This window comes from Amphiura filiformis, chromosome 20 (assembly GCF_039555335.1).
Source record: "Amphiura filiformis chromosome 20, Afil_fr2py, whole genome shotgun sequence".
NCBI classification, from domain to species: domain Eukaryota; kingdom Metazoa; phylum Echinodermata; class Ophiuroidea; order Amphilepidida; family Amphiuridae; genus Amphiura; species Amphiura filiformis.
In genome coordinates, this window is record NC_092647.1 from 24,601,725 (window position 1) to 24,627,189 (window position 25,465).

Genomic DNA, 25,465 nt, shown 5'->3' on the forward strand with positions numbered 1-25,465 from the left:
TGGTTTCAAATTGACCGATCTCCAATAAATGATGAATGGTGGATTTTGTTCTCAACTTTTGATATAAAAATATTTGATCATGGTGTTGAATTTCAAGTTTCTTTTTTTTTTCATATTTCAGCAAGTTCCATGCTTTTTGCTTTTTTACATGTAAATCTATTAGCAACAAAGAATGGGAATTAAGAAAAAATAATAAGGTCTAAAATCAGTAAACCAGTGAAAATAAAAATGTTGCAAGCTCATGAGCCTACACAAGGCTAAAATGATAGCCAGTTGAAAATCATAAGAGTGAATGAGAATATGTGCTGTGGTATAAAAGCATAGCTTCTGTAGAAGACACAAAACTCCAACAGTACTTGCTATGCATTTATAGTGGACCAACTGGTCAAGGTTATCATAGGCTACTGGTATATCAGACATGGTCTATGGGGTTATGTAATAGTGTGTCTCGGTTTACACCTCACCATGTTCACTGGTGTGGGTCTTTTCTATTTATAAATAATATTATAAAGTGTAAATTTATGTGGCATTATATTTTTGCAAATTTCTGTTCTTGAAACCAAAAGGCTTCTTCATTTTCAGAGTGCAAGCACATTTATCCGGGACATTTATAACTAGTTGTTGAAAATTACACTGAACAAATGGAACAAAAACATGTTTTGGGGGTTTGTTTTGTTTTGACTAGTTTTAAAATGTCTTTTAAAAATAATATTAAAAGTTAATTAATTATTAATTAAGTCATTAAACTTATTATGCCTTCATTTATTATTTTATGATTTTCATTTAATTTTATAAGCCTATGTATTTCTATTTTTAAACATACTCAGCCCTATACCATCCCGGGTATCCCGGTATACTATCGCCATATATACTGCTGATCAATGGTCTCATGACAGGATGTGTTTTTGTTATTATGTGTTTATACAATGCCAGTGAAATTTCAGTATAAAAATCCCAAGCAGCTAGCTAAATCAGCTTTTAGCTTTTTGGAACACATTCATGGGCCCCCTTTTAAATAAAATACTCTAAAAAGGAAAACAGTACGGAAATGCTTTAATATGCTAATTTTCCTGCTCTCTGCACTCGCAACATATATCTAGACCATAATTAAGGTTTGCCAATTGGGATCCAAAAAATGTGGCATATGCAAAGGCGGGGGCAAAGATTTTTTGGCGGGCCGAGCGGAGGGTCAAGCAATTTTGGCAGGCCGAGTCCGAGAGGGGGGTCAAGCATTTTTGGCAGGCCATTCAGAAATTTTATCGGGGGCTCATAATTATTGCACAGTCCCTTAATACTGCAACACCTAGTCATCTCATTTTCACGGTCCATTCAGCTCAGATGGTCTATTAAATCAAACTATAGTAATTTCAGTAGGTAAATTGTATCAATTTCGACTGGGTGCTGAGGTTTGAAAATATTTATTTTGATATCCAAATTCAACATCAAAATTCCAGCAGATAAATCAATAAATTGTACAAATTCGGTTTTGTCTTCCATAGGGGTTTTGCTAGGGTTGAATTCCGGTTGTCCATTTTGGACGTGTCTTAATTGTAGTATCAAAATTCCAGCAGGTAAATAAAAAATTGTACCAATTCCAGCTGTGTCTTCCATACGGGTTTTTCTGGGGGGTGAATTCTGGCTGTCTATTTCACCCCTACTTTTGGATGTGTCTAAATTGATATAGCAAAATTCCAGCAGGTAAATTTGTAAATTGTACAAATTCGGTTATGTCTTCCATGGGGTTTTGCTGAGGGGTGAATTCCGGCTGTTGATTTGACCCCTAATTCCAGAAGTGTCTTCCATAGGGGGGGTGCGGAATTCATCTGGAATAGCCCAATAGCTGCTGTTTCAAAGTATCTTAATTTTAAATATATAAAACATACAGGTAGAATGTGAAAGTTATCAAATATATATATAGGGCAGCTATTGCAGATATGGCCTACATGTGAGCCAAACAATGCTGTTTGTACCAACTGGGCTATTCCAGTTGAAATCCATACACCCCCTATGCACGACATGACCTTAATCTTCCACACAGGGAGTGTGAATTTCAACTGGATTTACCTGAATGGGTGCATGGCTCCATTCGAAATCTACACTCCCTATGTTGGAGATTAAGGTCATGTCTTCCATAGGGGGTGTATGGATTTCAACTGGAATAGCCCATTGTTCATCTTTATTCTAGGATATCTCTGATGAGTAATCTACAATCTATTGTTTTGTATGCCAGCCAGTGGCGTAGCCAGGATTTTTTTCAGAGGGGGGCGGAAGGTGACTTTCGGGGGGCAATTGGTAAAATAAAAACCTTATTAGAGTATAAATAATTCCAGCCGTCAGCATCGCACAGAGGGCACAAGACTTGGCAAGATATTCCACAGGGGGCACCTGCCCTCACCCCTTGGCTACACCACTGATGTCAATATGATACCGTAAAACCTCGTCTACAAGCATATAGAGTACTTTAGATTAAAGCTAAATTAATACAGGCGCCGTCCGTCGACAAACTCATAACATTAAGGAGTTTGAACAAATAAATTACCGATACAAGTATCTACAAGTAAGTACTATTGTAAAAACCAATGTATTGTATTGTCATATTTACGGCTGTTTCGTATTAATTTAGCTTTCCTGGAAAACAATCTATATGCTTATAGACGAGGTTTTACGGTACATAAACTACCATTCTCTCAAAATATACTATACCTTATATCTCTCAATATATACCACCTTATATATATCATATACTATATTATATTAAATGTACCGCCTTATACCATTATAATGTATCGGTTTCCATGGAGATGATTTTGCCCTCTAATCTTGACTTTTCTGCTGCAAATGTCAACAGATGGCTCTCTAGTGTATTTGCTGCTGTACAAAGGAATGATGGATCATTTCTCTGAAAAAGAAAACAAAATGAATAGTCAAAGATAGTTACTATTAAAGATTCCCATTCAATATTTTTTACCATCAGGTTTTGCCCCAATTTTCACTTTTTGTGTTACTTTATTTAAATGATTGGTTATAGAATGAAACATGTCTTTTCCAAAAATTAGAATGCATAAATTGAAATTAGACTTCATACAAGTCTTTAGACTTGATTGTCACAACAGGTGAAAAACACCCTAAAAATGCATGTTTTTTGCCCTTAATTCAACTTTTATTGCCAAAATGAATGATTAGGATTGAGCTATATTTCATTTTGAATATAAAGTTGATATCTTTTAATCCCCAAAAAATAGTGCTGTATTTTTCTGGAATGGGGAGTAGTCACACTCATAGCTTACTGGAACAGCTCTAATAAAAGCATCCATGATATAGAGATCGGTACCACCATGTCCTATCCCTATACCTTCTCCCTACCCTTTCCCCACCGTACCCCTTCCCTACCCTACTCCTACCCCACCCCACCCCTACTATTCACACTCATATAGCAAACTTACTGCAACAGCTTTGACAAAAGCATCCATGATGTAGAAATCAGCACCGCCATGTCCGGTCATACGTGTTCCATGAGCCCCAGATATGAACGGATATTTGCTGGTTTTTCTTGTCACAAAATCAAAGAGGGTTACTTCATTGAAGTTAAGACACTGTATTTCACCCTGAGTGGAAAGAGGAAATAAAAAATAACTCACTCATTGGGCTATTTCAGTTGAAATCCATACACCTATGGAAGACATAACCTTATTCTTCCACACAGGGAGTGTGAATTCAAAATGGGGTTCCATTTGAAATCTACACCCCATGTGTATGAGATTAAGGTCATGTCTTCCATAGTGTCTGGATTTCAACTGGAATACCCCATTACATTGTCTCTTTTTAATTGTTTAGCATACATGTACATGTACATGCAATTAGCCTTTTAACCCCATGAGAACTACCTGTAGATTGGCCAAAAAGAAGTTTTCATTATCAATTGGCCCAATCAGCATCATAATTGCTAGAATAATTTCACCACACACAAAAATGGGGTGAATTATTTGCAAAGCTCCATTCTGATTGGTTATTAAAGTGAACATATCATGTAATTGTCCAATCATAGGTAATGTTAGATCGGCAGGGGGTTAACAAACCTTCATTGTGGGATTAGACAGCTTATTGCATATGCTGTATAGTGCGGGAGGCTATCCAGATCAAGAAGAAATCACCAGAACTAAATCGCGATCAAGGACTGGAATTGCCAACCTTATACAAAAGTCGTTAATAATGGTCAACAAAAGGGCAAGTCCATCACAACATCTTAGGGATTACTTCTGATGAGGATGTGTGTTACTTGAGTGCACAGTAGACATATCGAATTGCATTCTGAATATGAGGAATGTCCTTCTGATATCAAGTAATTTTGATATTTTGAGAAATTGGTGATATAAAGCCCATTTTATGGCAAATTATTAAAAATTTATACTTTTTTTTTATTTTTCATATTTAGCAGTCCTCAAAGTAAAGTAAAATGCATTGAATTTGAATGCATTTTGAAATCATTAATAGAGTATGACATGAATACAAATTATCAATTTTCATATTAAAATACAAAACATCTTGAAATTTTATTTTTTTTAGGTCAACCATGAATGATCCTAGCATCTAGGCCTAGGTCCAGGGACACTCCAAAACCGAAAAAAAAAAAACCTTTTTTTTAAAAAATGGGGGGTGGGACTATACTCGACTATACTCGAACGTGGGACTATACTCGGACGAATACGGTAATACAAATTTTATAGCAAATTATTAAAAATTGATATTTAACAGTCCTCAAAGTAAAATTTATAAATTTATGATATTTACTTGAAGTGTATGTCGCTGGGAGGAAAAGCCCACGATCATTTGAAAATTTTGACTTTAAGAATAAAAGATTTACATATTTCCCCCAAAAGGGAAAAAATGTGTTATGTATCTTCAATACGAAAGGTCAAAATTTTCAAATGATAGTCAGCTTTCCTCCCAGCGACATATCCCCCTTATGTACATGTCAGTAGATCTATAAATTTTACTTTGAGGACTGTTAAATATGAAAAATAAAAAAAAGTATCAATTTTTAATAATTTGCCATAAAATGGGTTTTATATCACCAATTTACTTGATATCAGAAGGACATTCCTCATATTCAGAATGCAATACGATATGTCTAATGTGCACTCAAGTCCCACAAAAAGTACATTGCAAATGTTGCTATCCGATCCCTTAAGTGTAAGTCATCTACCAATAATTCTATCTCCTCCTCACCTTCGTTCCAAACACCTTGACAGATCTTGTGCATAATTTTTCTGTGAATGCTACCATGGATAATGTGGCTGTTCTACCCTCACTGAAAGAAAAATTAACCACCTGCAGAATGAAAAAACAAAAGTTGACAGATTTAATACTTTAACCATGAATATTCATAACCTCCACATATGACGCAGTATGTGCAGTGCCGCCGAGAGCTATTACGGGCCCGGGGGCAATGTGAACGCACGGGCCCCTTTGATCAGTGATGACGGTGCAGGACTCCATAAGTGTGGGTGTGTGTGTGTGGGGGGGGGGTAACAGTGGCATAAATTTCTTTGTAACATGGGGGAGGGAGGTTGGTGTAAAATCCTTGAACATATGTTGCAGGCACGGGAGCGAAAGTAGCATGTTTAGATGCCAATAATCAAATATGAACATTGAAGGAGACAAATGCGCGCCAAGCGAGCACAAATTTGCAATTTGAACAGCATTTTGCTCCCATATTAAGTTTCTCTGAACAACTTCCACGCGAAGTGTAAAAAATTTGCCAATTTAAAGCCAATTTGAAGCTAAAATGATCCAAGTATGAACCGGTGAATTATGCGCGCCAAGCTCGCAAAAATTTGTAATTAGAATTAGCGACTTTTGCTCCCAGATTGGACATATTGAAAGAAACTCCGTGCGAAGCGCGGAAAAATTGCCAATTTTATGGTAAATGATCATAATAAAGTGAAGGGCAGTAGGGCACAATGCGCGCAAAGCGTGCGAAAATTTGCAATTTGTGTTCCCACGATTAAGCTGTGCACTCCCCTGATTTCTCGTAGATTTCATTATATCGAGGATGATCATTTTGGCAAAAGCAAAGAATAAATTCAAGTGAAATATTTATTAGAGTGTGTGCTTCAAACGCTATCTTGTATTTTTTATATAAAATGCACGTCTCTTTTCTATGTTTTTACGGGCCCGTTACTTTTGTTTGGTTTTTATGGGCCGTAAAAGAGCAAAGAAAACATACCTTATAATGGACCCGTAAAGGCAAAGAAAAGAGACCGTAGTGGGCCCGTAAAAAGCAAAGAAAAGATACCATAGGCCCGTAAAGGAAAGAAAAGAGACCTTAGTGAGTATGTAAAAAAACCTTAATAAGCAAAGAAAAGATATATAATGGACCCATAAAAGAAAAAAAGAGACCTCGGAGGGCCGTAAAAAGCAAAGAAGAGATACCTTAGGCCTAAGAAAAGAGACCTTTGTCGGCCCGTATAGTAAAATAACTTAAAATATGCCTTAATTGCAAGATATCTATTCTGAACCTTTTACGGGCCCCTGAGGTCCGTTTTCTTGGCTTTTAATGCCCCATAGTAAAGTATCTTCTCTTCACTTTTTACGGGCCCCCTAGGACCCCGGGGTAACGACCCTGGTTACCCCCCCTTGTCGGCGGCAATGAGTATGTGGATCTAAATAACATACAAACAGATGACTGCAATGGGTTATTTATTCCATTTCATATCCATACACCCCCAATGGAAGACATGACCTTAATCTGCCACACAGGGGGCATAGGCTTTGAATGGAGTCACCCATTCAGGTAACCCCATTTGATATTCACACTCCCAGTGTGGGAGATTAAGGTCATGTCTTCCATAGGGGTGTATGGATTTCAACTGGATTAGCCCAATGGATATCCAGCAATGAACTCCAAGAGTGACAAAGCAAAGGATTATGTGGTCAATGCACCACACGATTTTGCACTGCTGTAAAATAATTTAATACCATGATCAGGATTTTTTATACATTCAATTTTACCGTGCAAATCTAAGTTGTGATAAAATAAGTTCATTTCTAAGAGAATGCAATATTATTCTTTGTCAAGTTGAAATGTTTCAATTATGAATGAGTTTGCATCTGCTGTTTTCCGGGTATGTTGAAAAATGTACATGCTTTGCTATGGACCTTGGATTATGTATCACAGCTGTGCCTCTAAGGATAATAATTTTCTCATAATACTCTCCAAACAGCTGATATGCAGTCAGTAAACTTAAATCAATGCAGGCCCGTAGCCAGGATTTATTTTGGGGGGGTTGAAAAAGTGGACCTTTTTTTCAAAATTTGGACCTTTTTGGACTGAGGGGGACAGATTTGGACATTTTTGGACCAAAAAGGCATAAAAAACCTATATGGGACTTTTTGGGTAAAAAAAGGGGACTTTTTTTGCCTTCTGCATTTATGCAGGGTGCATCTAATGCATCTAACCATCTAATGCATGTCATTGATTCAGGCCCATAGCCGGGGGGTGCAAGGATTGTAAACACTACGCTGAATGAAGACGCCATGATGGTGTCGCAAGTTACGTCGCTGCTAAGGTAACTTTTTAAGCAAAAGTGTGGATCTGGATAGCTAAAGAGCCCTAAATTTTATAGCCTGGCCCATGCCTATGAAAATGCTAAATCCAGGTCTGGCTTGTAGTACTATTTCACTTGTCTACCAGCTTGTGAAATGGAACAACCGATCTTTTAACATGCGATCATATCTCTACCATTGACATTGGAACATAACAGACTCGCTGTACAAGAGGTGTAATGAACCCCTGCAGCAACATGGAGGAGTCTGGCCCAATCACTTTCAAAGTGAGATGAGCACACCGGCCTGTGAACACAGGTTTATCGCCTTTACTGTTTTTTACAGTGTGTAAAAAATCTGCTACCATTTCCACAGTATGATTATCAAATACTACCAAAGGCCAAACTTTTTATAGCTCAAAACAACAAAAGAAAAGAATGCATAGCAGCCTCACCTGATTATCGCACACATCATTGTCAGTATCGTAGACACATTTACCATAAGGACCAGTGCGTAATGCTTCGGTTACTGTTTCCACATTAGGATTGTCAACAACAGCTGTTACAGGCCAACCTTCATTTCCCTACAAAATAAGAGGTTTACATTTGACCACAATGTCATTGGCACAGTTTATTGTCAGATTACAGTCAAGGGGTTAGTGCAAGTCTAAGAAAGTCCCAACTGCAATAGCTGCCTGTTGTAAAATTATTAGATTTGTGACCTGCTACCACGAAATGAGCATAAAGTCGCAAGTTGGTAGTTCCCTTAAACATCCTGGCTGCTGAGTTGATGTTCTTTGTTTGCCATGTCCTGTACAAGCCAATAGTACCTGAATGGCCCATTGTGTCCCCATTCACATGAAGACCTACTTTTGGCTTCAACAGGTGCGTCACCTAGGTTTCATTATCATTGAGGTATAGGACTTTTTATTTTTTCGGAGAAGAGCAGGTAGGGCAACTACTTGATTATGTTTCTACATGTTCATACTACATACTCTGAAAATTTTAGAAAATCCGCATGTGTCTGTTTTTTTTAAATCACATTTTTGTTCCTGAAATGGGGGTTATAGCGCCCTCAACGGGCACTCTCTCCATAGGGCTACATGTAAAGACCAGTTATAGACAAATGGCCCTAAAATAAAACGGACTCGTTCATTTTTCCTCAAATTTTGCATATGATGTAGATTTAACATCTGGAATGTAATGCAAGTGGTGTCGTTGCTGCTCTTCTAAATTCATTCATAAAATGTCCGCCCCAGACCAAGGTGGAGTGTGAATCAAAGAACACCAACGCAACAGCCAAAACCATCTCAAAACTACCAACTCAATTTTTGGTAGTAGGTCACATTTATACAATATTGAATGCAGAAATTGTTAAATGTCTATATTGCCGCTAAATGCAGTCTGGGCTTTTTGTTGCACTAGCTCCTAAATTTGTTTTAAAGGGGCCAACATTGTTTAATTTGAGGGCATTCTTGTCTATAGTCTATATATCTACCGTGAGTCACCGGCACTAGCTTTGAAGTTCAGCGTGTTCTGCATTAGCTTAGCGTTACTTGGTGCGCGTACATACTTTTACGTGTGCGATCAACGTTCCGCATTATGTACACGCTAAGCCAATGCAGCACAAGCTGAACTTCAGCACATGGTGACAAATTTGCATGTAACTGTCGTCTGCAATGCCAACAACCTCAAGTTTGATCGCCACAACTGGTACAATACAAAAGCTAGGATTTATGCATCACTTTTCAAGAGAGATCGCTTAATGCTTTTCACAAGCAATATCCCAAAACCTATGATATCGAGTGTAAATTTAGCTTTATGGCAGCTATTTGTATAACAACTCACCATTCTCACACCAAAGGGTCCATCAAGGTACATTTGTTTTGCCGAGTATGCACATTTTGATTCCACACTGCAATCAAGGCATCGTGATGCTGCTCCTTCAGGCTGCAACAAATGCAAACAAAATAAAATGCAAGATATGAGGCACAATCTGATCTTAGTGTGCTTTTGATTAAATCTGTGCATCCTCTTGAGTGCATCCTTGGTTCAGCCATGAACTTTTATGAGGCTAAAAAAACAATGCTATGTCTCAGAGCTCTTGGCTGTTTCAAATATGGAATGCATTTTTTTCTTTTTCTTGCTTTTTTTTCAAAGATTTTTTCAAATTTTGAATTAAGATGTCATTTTTTGCAAGTGTTCAAAAGTACACAGCATAAAATTATGCTTCATTTACACAATTGAAGTATAAATGTGACCAGCTACAACAAAACAAGGAACAAGTCGCTAGGCATGTTTTTGAGCTATAGCCTTTAAAGATGACATTCCCATAAAAAATCTAATTTGGGAATTCTTAATAATGTTATTTGACTGTGGGACTAAGTGGACTTTCAAATCCTTGAAAGTACTTATTAAAAAAGGTTTATTTAATCAATAAATAACAGTTGAACTATGATAATCCCTATTCAATCCTGTGTAAAAGGCAGGAAACTATTAGCCTATTACACAGAATAGCATTCTGAAAATTCGGAAAACATAGCAAGGTACCATTTACAAAATTATCTATATCTTGAAAAGTATTGATGCTATTTAAATAAATTAACACATTTTAAGCTGTAAAATGCTTTTTTTCTTTCTTTTTTATAATTTTAGTGGTTTATTTTTAATTTTGCAAAAAATAAGAAAAATAGACTAGGGTCGGGCCTATTTTTAGGGTCGGTCGGGTTACACCAATCAAAACAATTTAGGCCTTATTGTCTAGTGCTTACATTTTCATTCAAATCATGGAATGCCAAAAATGCGACTTGTTCCTAGTTTTGTCAGAGCGGGTCACAAATATCAATTGTTTCAATCAAGTTTCCACATGTATTCAGTAGCTGGATCAGGTTTTTACAACTGAACATTATTACATATTCATGTTCTATTGAAATATTGTTTGTTTTGGGTGTCAGATTTAAATGACTGTATATCATTTTAAACCACTGGACACTACTGGTTATATAACAGCATTTCTGATTGGTTGATTATGACTAGGCTTTGAATTATTTATGGTCAAACTTTCATTTGCAGATGATCTTATTAATACCCTCCTTGATTGGATTGGTTCAAAATTAGACAGAATATTCATTTTGGCCAATCGGCAAGTAGTTCTCATAGGGTTAATATGATTGCCTTAGGCACCATCAGATCCATTTATTTTTTATTTGAGGATCGACCATCGATGCTGCTTCCATGCTAGTTATTAATGCACTAACTAATTAATCAGAATTAATGCTAAATTTATATTGGTCAATTTCAATACAGGCCGGCAAAGATTCATAATGTTATCACAATTAACAATAGTCAAATAATTAATTTCATCAATAATAAGGATCGCCCATCGTTGATGGTCAATCAAAAGATCAAACTATTTTGTTTTATATACCTCATCTAAAGATTCCCGTCATCTGATTGGTTAAAACAGCGGGCATAGTTTTGACTATGCCCGCAAAAGTAACTATTCCCCGGGCATAGTTCTGCGTGTGCGTATATTACGCACTCTAATTACGCGGAAATCGCAGATTGCAATGATCTGTGCCGTTCGCCTTCCCAAAATCGATGCTTTTAACCATTATCAAATTATCAAATAATTTTAACCATGCCCCTCATAGCAGTCAATATTTGTATTCTATAGCCTTGTGAATGATCCTACCTTATGTTCTTTGTTGAAATGAGCTAGAGAACCAAACGAAGACACTTTGAGGCACCTGAAAGAGAATTAAACAGAATAACTGTGTTCATTTTACGATCATTTAAATTGTTTGAGTCATTGTTTATCTGGTATGGACAAAATAGTGAATATTTTCAGTCATCCAGTCATTAAAATCACACATTTTTCAATTAAATCTTTTACTGGAACTTACGTTTACAATTTGCTACGTTGTATCTGATACCATCAGACTTCATCAGCCAACTGGGGGCTATAAGCATCTGAGACACAACCACAGAATTAAAACCAGAGAACCAGGACTCGATCCCACCATCTTGATACAGGCATGGCGCAAAAATTGGGGGTATTCGGTTTCCCTCAGAATGCGCTCGAGGCATTTGTTGTCATGCAAGCGCGACATGGATGATGGGCGCATTTGAGAGACGCACTTGATGCGTCCTGCACGCGAGTACCAAGACGCTTCAGATGTGATGCAGAATTGTTTTCGTTCGTCTCCGCTCACCGTCGGCAAGGACCCGAATACCTCCAATTTTCTCCCCATAGCTGACGGCGCAATTATACGTGGCGGTATAGGGAGTCCCGGTTCTCCTTCTCTAATTCTGTGGACACAACTTATCTCATGCATGGGACTGTGCCATCAAGAAGATCCCTGGTCGTCATCAACTTAAGTATTACATGAACACATTGACCAGCACAGTGCCTGATTACTCTGTTGTATCAGACACAACGTAGCAAGTTGTAAAAGTAAGATTTAATTCAAATTTAGAAAATTCTACTGGGATGACAAAGGAAACTTCTCAGTAGAAACATGCTATATAATACGCAGAGTTCAGATGCAAAATGGCTGCCTTGTGTATTTTTATTGTTATTTTATGTAATGAGATACATTAAGTATTTGCTACCTGGACATAATGTGAGTTCAGTATTGAAAGCTTGAAATCATTATAAATATATATATCACACTAAAATGTAAAACAACACTATCAGTAAAAATAAAAATATCAATTACCAAAAAAATATTGCACAGGGCAGCGATGGTATATGTTGCATTTTGCACCTGAACTTGATCTCCCTATCACAAGTGCCACTCATTATTATAATACTATGCAAGTCCTATAGTTTGATCAGCTTGTATTCAGCGGGTATTGTTAGGCTTTTACCACTATGCCGAAAAGTGGACCCACACTAAAAGTGATATAGTTGATCTGTCTGGTCTATATTTGTGTGTTAAGGAAAGTAGACAATAGACTAAAATCAATAATTTGTGATGTGTCTTGCAAGATGTCACAAGAAAATTCTCAAAATACAATGTATTGATATTAATCTGTGATAAAGCTCGCTGATTACTAGCTGATCAAACTATAGTATAGCTCATGACATCTGATCACAAAGGTCAAAAATACTCCAGAGACTTGTTAGCATACTTTTAATGGATCAGTAATCAATTATCCATTTGAGGTAACTTAGGGTCAGGAATGGTCACTCGCACACACAAGTGCTACCCACAGCTACCCACATGAGTCAGCAAACCTCTATAATACACCCTCAATGGTATATTGCATGCATCAATATTAAAACCCTAACTCTATAAAATCATACAAAACCTTACAAAGCAAAACCAATGCTATGCGGTGAGTATAACTCATATATATGCAGTTTCATTGGCCAACGAAACACCTGTGACTACCAGTTGCCATGGAATGCAAGTCGCAAGGGGTCCTGGAGTCTAAACCAGATGGAAAACTCAACTTCTTTCTTCATCTTCTCTCCTTTTTTTGTTCCTTCTTTCCATTCCATAGCCAAAACCACTTTTAGCATTATAGGGTTAATACGCCTATATTTCCATGCATTGAGGCCTTGCTTAACCCTAACTCTATAAATCTTACCAAACAAAACCACTGCACATGCAAGCATGCATACCACGTGGTGAGTTGACGCAATCACCCCGACTCATATATGCACGGTTTTGTTGGCTGGGCCATGCAGCGAAATACCCATGGCTACCATTCGCTGATGGAGTGCTTGGCACGCAAGGAAGGGGTCCTGGGGACGAAACTCAGGGCAGAACTCCAACTTTTTTGTTTATCCAGTAACCAAAAACACTTTTAGCATTAGGTTTCATCAGGGCTGTCAACTCTCACACATTGGCCGTGAGTCTCACACATTCGGTCATTTTCTCACAGTCTCACGCCAAGGTAGTATAATCTCACGCCTAGGTAGTAAATCTCACGCAACTCATGCATCGTAAAATAATTTGCTGTCCCTACCCCCGCCCCACTTTTTAGATTCTCAAGCGCCGTGGCTCAAATAATCATGGGTGAAAATGAACATTGTAGTCGGCAAAAAATAATTCCGCCCCGGTACGACACTGTCTCACACCTAGCAATTCCAAAAAGTTGACAGCCCTGGTTTAATACATGCCATTTTAATACTATCACTACCCTTATCCATTCTTACTTGTGTTTTCCCATCCACCAGTGAATAAGATCAATATCATGACCGCACTTGGCTAGCAGGACAAAACAGGAATCGTCCTCCCTGTGCCAATTCCCTCGCACAAACGAATGAGCAAAATGACCCCAGCCAACCTGGTAGGAATTAAGTTTAGACATCAAGGGGTTAGGACAAGAAGCTATCTGCAATAGCTGCCAGGTGTAATATATAGAATGCAGACATTGTCAAATGTTTATAGGGCAGCTATTGCAGATAGGACTTCTTGCACTAGCCCCACGTTAGGAGCATTGTTTACGGCATCGTTAAATTTGTGTTGAAATTTGCATCCAACTTAAGTAAAAGTGGTATTTACAGGTTTTGTTTATTTGTTTGATTCCCAGAAGTGATCAGTTTTTTTTCTACTTGGCCCCTTTTCTTTTGAGGCATCAAACTTGGTGAAAAATTATGTTCATTTGTTAAAATTATTGGGATCTATTTTAAAATTTGCATTCAAATTAAGGGTGGTGTGGTCAGTTCCATTCTCATCAAAGTTATGCTAAAATTGCATTCAACTTTTTAGGTGGTCAGTTCCATTCTCAACTAAGCTGTGATATAATTCTTTGTTCAATTTTGCATTCAACCTAAAATGCTAAATTCTTAAGAGATCCGTTTAAATTTTATCACAATCTTAAGACTGCAGGTTCAAGCAACATCACAGCTGTATTGAAACCCTGGTGTCTGTTATTCAATGCCAATGCTAAGGTTCAGCAATCACTGCACAGTACAAGTAACACAAAACAAAATAAACCCGCCTATAGTCCACATAACAGCAACAACTAAATACCACCATCACCATCACCACCACCACCAATAACAACAGCAACATTAAACAACAACAAAAACATAGCATAGCTGAATAAACTTTTCTGGATTTCTTTTCTCCTCTTCAAAGTGATATAACAAGCAAAAAGACAAACATATTGACTAGATGAGTGTTTATTGTTATTGTTAGTGTAAAGTTAGCATTAGTGATACAAATAGGGATGCAAATGTTATATTCTACAGCAATAGTCCAAATATGCAATGGTTTGTAACATAATCCAGGTTGTCCAGGGTACTGCATCTTGGGAGCTCACAGGATTATGGAGATTTTCAGTAATTATTATTATACCGCATGTTAAAACTTATGCTTCTTCAAGAATTGTAAGGCCTAAAAAAATTGTTTGATTGGCATAACCCAACCGACCCTAAAATAGGCCAGACCCTAGACTTTCTTCTAATTTTTTTTGCAAAAACATTAAATGAAATTGTAAAAAAAAAAAAACAAAAAAAACGTTCCAAGGCCTTTCATACATAATTTACCGCTTACAATGTGTGACAATGTTTTTTTAAATTGCCGACCGACCTACCATAATTTTTTTATGTTAGGCCAATCAATCAATTTTTAGGCCTAATTAGAAGTTGAATAATACCAACAGGATTATGGAGTATCTTTTGGCTCAAGTGATCAGATAATTTTATGAGATCAAGACAGCCAATTATAGCATGTCTCTACTTTGAGTGACAGATGACACTGACAGACACCACATTCCAAGTTTATCTATGCTGGCAACTATAAACAATACTATATTATAATGGCAGCACATGCCAAATTTCACCTTCTGTACTTCAACTTTTCATGTACATATTGCTTCCATTAAACACCCACTGAGTTTTCATCTTGCAAAGCAAGAAATTATTTAGTGTATCCAATTGCTACCTTCCTATACTAGGAATTTCAATAGAGGTTATCTGTGTTCTACATATCCTATCAGCGACTGCTATACCCTTTTTAGGATTTTCAAAAGAGATACCTGCATGTAGCAACTATGACTGTTTCAAAATAGCCCGCCAAAGTCATGCAGGTAACTCCGAGTTACCTTTATAAAACCTTTATAAATCGGCTAAATTGACAGGATGGGTGGTTAATAGAACACGATCTGGTCCATGGGGGGCCAAAGGAGGCATTTTTGAAAATTGAGTTACTGTATTTATTACATATACTGAAAACACCAAAGGTCTAGCATACTTGGTTCTAAAGTACGAAGTTTTTTGATGTCTATTTTCTTATGTATTTTATTGTTTTTTTACTCCATATTTTTACCTTTATCTCAGTTAAAATTTTGCCGCCTTTGGCCCCCATGGACCAGATCGTGTCACAAATATGGTATTAGCAAATGCCCTTACTTTTTCCCCATCCACCATTTGATCAGGTCAACATCATGACAACATTTGCCTAGCAAGGAAAAGCTTGAATCAGCCTCTTTGTGCCAATTACCACGGACATATGAGTGAGCAAAATGATTCCAACCAACCTGATGAGGAAGCATTAAGTAAAAAAGGATTCACACTAAAATTAATATTCTCTAACTAAAACTAACTAACACGGGATAAAAAAAATGGAAAAGCAGGCTTTGACGTTTGAAATTTGCAGGGGAGCTTTTAATTATTCTCCTTGAGTGCTACAGAGGAGAGCACCATAGACTGGAACATAATATTTTTACTTTTCAGTTTCAAGTGGGTTGCACAACACTAAACAGCTGCTAATGATGGAGCTTGAACCTTCATCAAAGATCTCATTACACTTGGAGAAAGTTTCAATTCATTTTGGATTTAGGCAAAGCAGGGCTTAGTAATGTCATTTTATTTATATATATTATAACCTTGAAATTCAAAAGGTTAAGGTTGCACTCATAAACAAACATGAAATTATATACATGTAGCCTTTCCCAACAACTTACAGGTTCAAGATGTTGTATATTGATGACTTCTCCAATAGCGCCCTCATCAATGAGTCGTTTGATGGTCATCGCTGGTGGGAAGTAGTGCAGTACATGGCCCACACCAAGAAGAACGTTGTTACGTTTCACAGCTTCTACGATGGCTTTGCAGCCTGCGGCTGTAACCTGAGAACATGAAAATGAGAAAAACATGTATTCATTGAGAAATAAAACCCGGAAGAAGTCGCCAGACATGTTTTTGAGCTATAGGCCTTTAAAGATGACATTCTCATAAAAAAAAATCAAATTTTGGAATTCTTTATTCTTTCTCCTACAGCCCTTCAGACTATTCTTACCATATCTCTGATTGGCTAAATACATGATATAGCCCTAACCAATCAAAATAGTTCTTTGAGGCTGCCCACTGGTAGTGCCCATATATATATGGGGTTTTAATGATCTCTTTACTTACATCCATGGGTTTTTCCAGTAGTATGTGGTATCCTTTATCTGCACATTGTATAGCTGGTTCCTATGGGGAAATAAACCAAGGTGGGTATTAATTAATGTTTTTTGTATTTTTACAACCTGTAATATATTTTTGTCGTAATATGTTGTATGATATGCCTGTGGATGGTCATTGTACCTACATGTACTCAACCATCTTGTTTGATTGACACTATAATGTGGTTTACCTCAAGTGACGTACGTGCGTATTTCGCTCGCCGCAGTATCGGATTTCGCGCGTAAAGTTAAACGCGCTGAGTGTACACACACGCGTACAGCGGTTTGTCTGCATGCTTGCGGTGCAACCGCAAAAAAGTATTGACGTCACTACTAAACTTGACGTTCCCCGCCGCTCTGTTAAATCCCACAACCTTGGATTTCAAAAACCAAGATCTGACCTTGTTAGTCAGCTCACACATGGAATGCACTCTGGCCTCACATCCCAGCAGGCCTGTAATGCTGGATTTTTAGGGTGGGTGTGAATTTGGAAAAAGTGGACATTTTTCCAGGGGGGACGGGGGTGATTTTGTGAAAAATGGACCTTCCCAGAATTTGGACCTTTTTTGGGGGGTGCAGATGTGTGGTTTGAATTTAAAGCATTACATCAGTCTGGGGGTGATTTTGTGAAAATTGGACCATCCCAGACACCAATCCGTCAGCTTTAGCATAATGATAACAGCTGTTTATGCTGTGATACTTTTTTTTCTTCTTTCTACATGTACAACCTTCACAAACATTGGGCCTAAATATATACTATGACTTGAAGAAAAAAAATGATCCCATGATGGTAGCAAAATTGACCATTTTGTGAACATAATTTATCTTATAAGAATAAAATGTATATAGATATTGAAGGACTATTTTATCAAGTTCATAAATATATAAAGGTAATAGTATCAGCTTTTTCAAATATTATTCATATTTAAAGCATTATTGGAATATTTGCTCAAGCGGAGCCCCTTAAATTATTTTTACAAAATTCTAAATTTTACACTGATAATAATGGTACTTTGATGAACTAAAACACAAGCCATTATGTGCTGTATTTGAAGACCTAAAATATTTCTCTAATTGGTGTTTTGGGGGAAAAACTTTTTAACACAAAAGGTCAAAATTTTCCCCTCCTACCAAGCACATACAATCTAGGTACATATCATTAGATTTATACACAGCCCTCGAATTAAGGATCTGAAGGGGCACAGCAACTTTTTTAGGGCAAGTTGATAATTGCCTTGGATTTTCACTGAAAAGGCAAGGCAGCATGGCAGTTTGTAATATTTCAAGAGGGCATCATGGCAACTGTTGAAAATTTGAGAAGGGCACCAAGGCAATTTCTCAAAAGTGAAGAAAACACACAAAACATCTAGATAGATGATTTTATAATGAAGGGGCAGGGCAACTTCATTAGAGGGCACAGCTAGTGACTGCCTTGGGCAAAGGACATATTTTGAGGGCCTTACAGCAGTGAGGATAGGCACCCACGGCAAAATGCCATGGGTGCCGTGGGTTAATTCGAGGGCTGTTTATAAAGTTCACTTCGAGGACCGTAATTTGTATTATACCGCGAATTAAAAAAATTATTTGATATCAGAAGGACATTCCTTGTACTTAAAATGCAATTTGATATGTCTGATGTGCTCTTAATTATGTCCCACAAAAAATATTGTGCATTGTTGCACTGTTGCTATTCGTTCCCTCAATGACTTTGCATCAGTTATTTTTGGGTTATTGCGAAATATCTTAACATTGTGCTTTGGACCTCAGGATATGTTTAGATATACACAATTCCCTAAATCAACTGATCACATGCAGTCATTAACCTTTAAGCACTCCTGGTAAAAAGTTCAGTGCTTTCATAATACATTGTACTTTGCAGGTGTTGATATGACCCACTGATACTTGTATTTTTAAGTTTCAAAAGATATTTTTAAATAAAAGTAATGAATAATTCTTAATTTTAAAAGAAATACTGGCAATATTTTAATTGAAATTTAATTCCAAATAATTTGGTATTGGTAAATAATGCTTATAGTGTGATAGATGACCATGTGTCCTTTGTGGAGTTTGGGAAATATTTGTTATATTTTGATAGATTTAGATTCTTTTCTCCTCCAAAACAAAAGCTATATTGCTAAAATTGTTCTGCTTGAAGTGAAATTTATCAGGAAACTGATTAGGCCTGTTTGATTGGCGTAACCTGACCCCTAGACTTTTTTTCTCATTTTTTGGAAAAAAACCTAAAATTAAAAAAAGAAAGAAAAAAAGCAATTTACAGCATAAAATGTGTGTTAAAAAAAAAAAATTTAATTGCCAACCGACCGACCCTACTTTTTTTTATGTTACGCCAATCAAACAATTTTTTTTAGGCCTTATGGTTGTGATGATCAATATTGCTGAATTGAATTAATGATTACTCCTGATTCCCGAAAAATACAGCACTAATTTTTTTGAATAAAAAAAGAATTGGCCTGTTTTGCCATATGAAACGAAGCTAAATCTTAATCCTGTAAGTCCTAACTAGCAAGTTCAATTTCACTATTTGACCAAAGGTATGAACAAAGGGCCAAAAATGTGCATTTTAGGGTGTTTTTTACATGCTGTGACAAAGGAGAAAGAGCAGAAGAGTTGGGCCAGAAGTGGTAACAGATCTAGACTTCGCTGATGACATCGCCCTACTGTCAGAAGAAATAAAACAAGCTCAGGAACTGCTACAAAGGGTAGAAGCATCAGTCGGAAGAGTCGGTTTAAAGATGAATGCCACCAAGACAAAGTTCATGTCTTTTAACCAAAATCAGCAAGTTAACATCAGCACAAATAATGGTACAAAGTTAGATGAGGTGAAAGACTTCAAATACCTCAGAGCATGGATGGCTAGCACAGAGCATGATGTCAAAACACGCAAGGCAGCCGCTTGGAGAGCATGCAACAGCCTAAGTAAGATCTGGAAGTCTGCTCTACCAAAGAACTTCAAACTGCGGGTCTTCAGCGCAACAGTGGAGTCTGTCTTAACGTATGGATGTGAAGCCTGGACCATATAACTCTCAAACTATCTAAAGAGCTGGATGGCTGTTACACCCGTATGCTTAGGGCAGTGTACAACATCCACTGGAAGCAGCACATAAGCAACAAAGAGTTATATGGAGACCTCCCAAGGCTCTCAGAGAAGATCAGAGAAAAGAGAACACGCTTCGCTGGCCACTGCTTCAGGAGCAAGTGTGAACATGTCGCCAACCTGATAAACTGGGCACCCAAACATGGAACAAGGATGTACTCAAGCAAGACACCGGACTGGAAGCATCTGAATTGGGAACGGTGATGCAGGACAGGAGGATATGGAGAGCTGCCGTGGTTCGGGAAAACCACCCGAAATAAGCAAGCAAGTAAGCAAGTGACAATCAAGTCTAAAGACTTGTACTAAGTCTAATTTGAATTTATACATCCTAATTTTTGGAAAGACATTCATTCTTATAACCAATAATTTAATTAAAGTTACACAAAAAAGTGAAACTTAAAGCAAAATTTTGGTATATATTCCAAATTTTGAATGCTTAAACTTGTTCCAAGTCTTAGATTTTTGTGACTTGATTGTTAGAAAACATGCCTAAAATGCACTCCTTTTTCAAGTAATTAGTAAAATTGCGAACATTTTCTTTTCATCTCCAATTAGTACTAAATGAATGATTAGAACTGAGCTATGTTTCATTTGGCAGAATTTGATAATATTTTTTTAATCCCAAATAATTTTTGCTGTATTTTTCTGGAATTAGGAGTAGTCTTTTGTAATTGTTTTTGGCAATGTTTTTCAATAAACCAGTTTTCTGTCAGCTTCTAAAAAGGCCATTATAATTATAACATTCATAGTTCATCTAAAAATCCCCGCACCCATTAGCAAAATCCAGCTAGACCGAGCCATTTTCCCAAATCCGCAACACAAAAATATCACGCCCGACACCGACAGACACCAAAATAGCCTAAGTGGTAAATCTCAACAAAATTCCCCACCCCGACCACAGTGAACCTCCGACAGATGAAAAGATGGCCCATTTTTGTCAAAAAGGTTGTCCCACAGATTAAAAAAAATAAAAGTAAAAGAAAGGCCATCCTAAAAAGACCACACTCTGCACCAGGCCTTCAACCTGTGGAGGGCATTTGCAGCCCCCACCCCTGATACACACTCACATGATCACCCCCACACCCAACCTACCCAATGACATCCATCTGGTGTGGCTACGATAACAGCATCTGCACCAATCCCCCCACCCCTGACACACACCCACACCCAACCTACCCCATGACATCCATCTGGTGTGGGTATGGTAACATCATCTGCACCCCCCCCCCACACACATCCACACCCAAACCTACCATATGACATCCGTCAGATGTGGCTATGATAACAGCATATGCACTACATGCCCCCCCCCTGACACACCCACCCACCCAACCTACCCTATGACATCCATCTGGTGTGTCTATAATGGCAGCATCAGCATCAGCACCACCCCCACTTCCCTGACACAAACCCACGCCCAACCTACCCTATGACATCCATCTGGTGTGGCTATGATAACAGCATCTGCACCCCACCCCCTGACACACACCCACACCCAACCTACCCTATGACATCTATCTGGTGTGGCTATGATGACAGCATCTGCAAATTTATCTTGCTTCACTACGTCTTCCCAATCTGTGATCAAGAACACACCCAATTGGACAGGAATGTATCAAATTTTGGAACATAAGAAACTGAATCATATATTTTGATAACCAGCCTGATCATTCCAAGGCAGAACAAGCCTGGTTGTTGAGAACTCTGTCCCGAAGTAGAAACAGGATATACAAAATAGGCTGATTTACCATTAATTTTCATTACTCATTGGGCAGTTCCGTTGTTGCTGCCGTACATTCAGAAGACTTTGAGGACCCAGAACTTCTAAATTATTGAGGTTTTTGATTTTGAACTCGTATAAATAGAAGTGTAAAACATGAAAATATAGTTCCAATCCCATTCTCAGTTGGCATGACAGGTCACAAAAACACCTCCGTTGCGGACGTATTAACAGAAAGTGAACTTTTTGAGTTACGTGTGTTTCAGTCTTTATCTTTTGATCAAAATTTCTCAATGTTCTCTGTTGCGGACATACATTTTTTTCGTTGCGGACATACAAATTGAAAAAAAAATGAATTTGCTGATTTTCTTGAAATTGGCAGCAAATTGCTCATCCATTTGTGTGGATTCAGCAAAAGAATAGTTTGCACTAACTATCTGCAATGTCAAATTACTGAGATATATATGAGATAAAAACGAGTTTCAAATTTTGACCATTTGGTTGATAATTACGGAACTGCCCCATTATTATGTTTTGATGAATCCAAGTGTGTGAAAATATTGGATCCACAACATAATAATGATAAAATTGGATGCTTTACACCCAATATCGATTGGTCTCGCTGTGAATTTTGAAATATTGGACTCAACTACATCTTGTCTAATAAAACTCAACCAATAAATATGGGCTCAATTGATCCAATTTTATATCAATATTTTTGCTTCTCCAAGTTGACCGTCTATGCAGTTGCTCCTCCCATCCTTGGATGGCATTTATTAAGAACAATAAGGTGTTTATTAGGAAGTTAGATGTAAATAAATTGATAGTATACCTTCAAACACTTTGTCATCTGGAATGTTGTGGTTCTTTTGTATCAAGGTTCTTCTGAACTTCCTTGGATCGGCAACTCCAACAACCTATATGGATAAAAAATAAAAGAAAAAATATTGGACACAAATATTAGTTATAGGCCATTAAAAGGGCATTTTGTGATCCACAGCCTCATTCCCCTACTTTTCTCAAAAAAAGATTTTTATACCACTGGAAACCTCTAGCTACATAATATTTATGCACCAAAACTTGCAGATTAATTCGTTTAGCAAATATATCGTCAAATTTGAATTTCGTTCTGGTATACCAGATCGAAATACAACAGTGGCATATGGAGCAGTGTAATACACATAATCACACATAACTCACAAATGCAAAATCGATATCAACTGAAATTTTGAGAATAAGCTTTTTTCGTGGATATCAACTGAAAAATGTCATAAAAAGAGGATGCTAGGATCACGAAAGTGGGGCTGGGCTAATTATTTGTCATTTCTTTTCAAAATTATTACACATAGGTGTCAAGTTCAGTGATAAGCCCTGGGATCTATATCTACCTCGAGTCACTGTGACTAGCTTTGAACTTCAGCATGTTCTGCATTAGCTTAGCATTACTTGGTGCGTGTACAGATTTTTACGCACACGATCAACATGCCGCATATTATGTACATGTAAGAAAGCACGCTAATCCAACACAGCAAATTCTGAACTTAAAAGCTAGTACCGGTGACTCGAGGTATATAGATATATAGACTGTAGGCCTTTTTTCTCTTTTTGAATTTCTTATTTCGCAATATATATCAACAAGGGTCTCTGCACTATTGATCTGCACTACATGTGTGGAGGGAGTGGAACAAAACTGGCTGCTGAGGAGACAATATTATTTACCTTTAGCCGTTCAGGGAAATCCACCGCATAGTTGCTATAGACTGTACCTCTGTTACCAGCACCAATCACAATCACTGTTATTTGTTTGTCGGCTTTATCCGTTTTGTGCGTTGCCATAGTGACCAACTTCTGTCTGCCATAAAATATGAAATGGTACAAATTATTAGGCCCATTATCGATTGTCGAAAGTATTGATAGTCGGAACTTCCAACATGTTGGTACACTCAATGGTACATGTAGTATTGATACATAAACAATATGGCACCAGTGGCGGCACCAGGAATTTTGGGGGGCATTTGGGGGGGGGGACAAAGTGAATTTCAGGGGGGGCAAAATCGCTGCATTTTCTGAGGGTTTTGCCTCCAAAGTGGGGGGCAAACTGGGGGAAAATGACCTGATGAACGGACATTGACCCAAGACAGTTTGTTGCTGTATTTGAACCGGACGCACATTCCTGATTTTCGGACTTTCATTATAATGAAACACAAATTATTCCTTTTGTTAATTGACGCTTTTTTTTGCATATTAATTGTCCCATCACTTCTCTTCCTCGTTATTGTGGATGCATCTGCATTTGTGGTATGCATTATGCAGCGGAAGTTAGACGCATTTCGGCAATGGGGACGGAGAGATGCGGCACCACAGCAATGTATATGCACACACTTTTGTGTCGCACTTTTACGTCGCCATTCCCTGATTGGTCGGTGCTGTTGTTGGGTCAACTGGCATGTGAGAGGAGCGTGTGCGTGGGCCAGTCTACCGCTGCGCAACTTCACTTATGATTTGGAGATTGTTGAGTTAAACACATATTTTTGTTTCTGTGCAAAGACGGCTTGACTTTTTGTTTAGAGACATGACTTTCAAAATAAAGCAGCAGTCTCTGTTATGTAGGTAACCTAGGCAAACCTTAGTTAACACATTTACTAGTCAGCGAATTCGCCGAGACCGGGGCCCCAACACAATGCATATTTACATAGAAATTTGATTTTTTTTCGAGAATAGGTGGGTGAAGGAAACCTACATAAATATGTTTTCTATACTTCACTTGACCCAAATATATGATTTTTTATGGTGATAATCAAGTCGCACATGGAATTTTAGAGGATTTTGATAGCAGTTCCATTAAAAAAAGCTGCTATCGCCATGAGACTAAGATCTAGAAACACCCCGAAATGCCGTTTTAGGGAATTTTGCTAGCTGAATCTTTTGATGAAAGTCAATCTTTGACAAGATGTAACTTTGCTACGGAAAGTGCTATGAAAAAAGGTTTTCAGTTTTGGCTTAGTTTACTCAAGGGCTTTAATTTGATATATAAAACGATGCAATTTGATGTCAAATTTGAATTCACCTAGTATACCTATGTTATGGATAGGATTAGTGTTTTAAAATCATGTTATTTTGTGATTGTAATTCCAATATCGTTTTACTCCATGTTTTCAGTTATCTGTGTTACGTGTTAATTATCAGGAAATCACGCATCATCCATTATAGGCCTATATCCACACCATGAGAAAATCACTATGTACAACAATATAAATAAAATACATGAATAAGTCATGTAAGTTATTAAGCTTCCCAAATTGGCGAATAATAGACATTGGTAATGATTGGATTCTGCACCTTTGCACTGCTTGACTTTTCTCACCTGATTATTTTCTACACGAACAACAATTTACTTACACGTCTGCCCAGAAAACAAGGAAATCCGGTAAATTCTGACCCAATTACATGTACACTTACCTTCCGATTTCAGGAAGTGAGACGGGCTTGATGTGTTTACTTCGTAATTCACAGCTTGTCTTATCGGGCAGGCATCAGGGCGCACACCACCTTTAAATACACTGACCAATTTTAGACCTTTTCGGCATCAGATTGAATACAAATATAGGGGAGACCGGGGCAAAGTGGGCCAAAAAATTTTGTCCAGCCCAAACAGGATTACAAAGCAAGGCAAGGCAA

General features: G+C 37.6%; 1 protein-coding gene across 1 annotated transcript; it reads right to left on the reverse strand.

The window, feature by feature from the left end:
* Positions 1-2,739: 2,739 nt before the first annotated feature.
* On the reverse strand, positions 2,740-25,230 carry LOC140141982 (scyllo-inositol 2-dehydrogenase (NAD(+))-like). Its single transcript, XM_072163879.1, has 13 exons — positions 25,187-25,230; positions 23,507-23,639; positions 22,620-22,704; positions 21,572-21,645; positions 16,921-16,980; positions 16,470-16,634; positions 13,714-13,844; positions 11,239-11,293; positions 9,393-9,494; positions 8,000-8,128; positions 5,227-5,328; positions 3,444-3,605; positions 2,740-2,899 (listed from the first exon to the last, which is right to left on the reverse strand). The coding sequence occupies exons 2-13, from the start codon at positions 23,621-23,623 to the stop codon at positions 2,777-2,779; spliced, it is 1,305 nt and encodes a 434-aa protein (XP_072019980.1). The 5' UTR covers positions 23,624-23,639; positions 25,187-25,230; the 3' UTR covers positions 2,740-2,776.
* Positions 25,231-25,465: the final 235 nt, after the last annotated feature.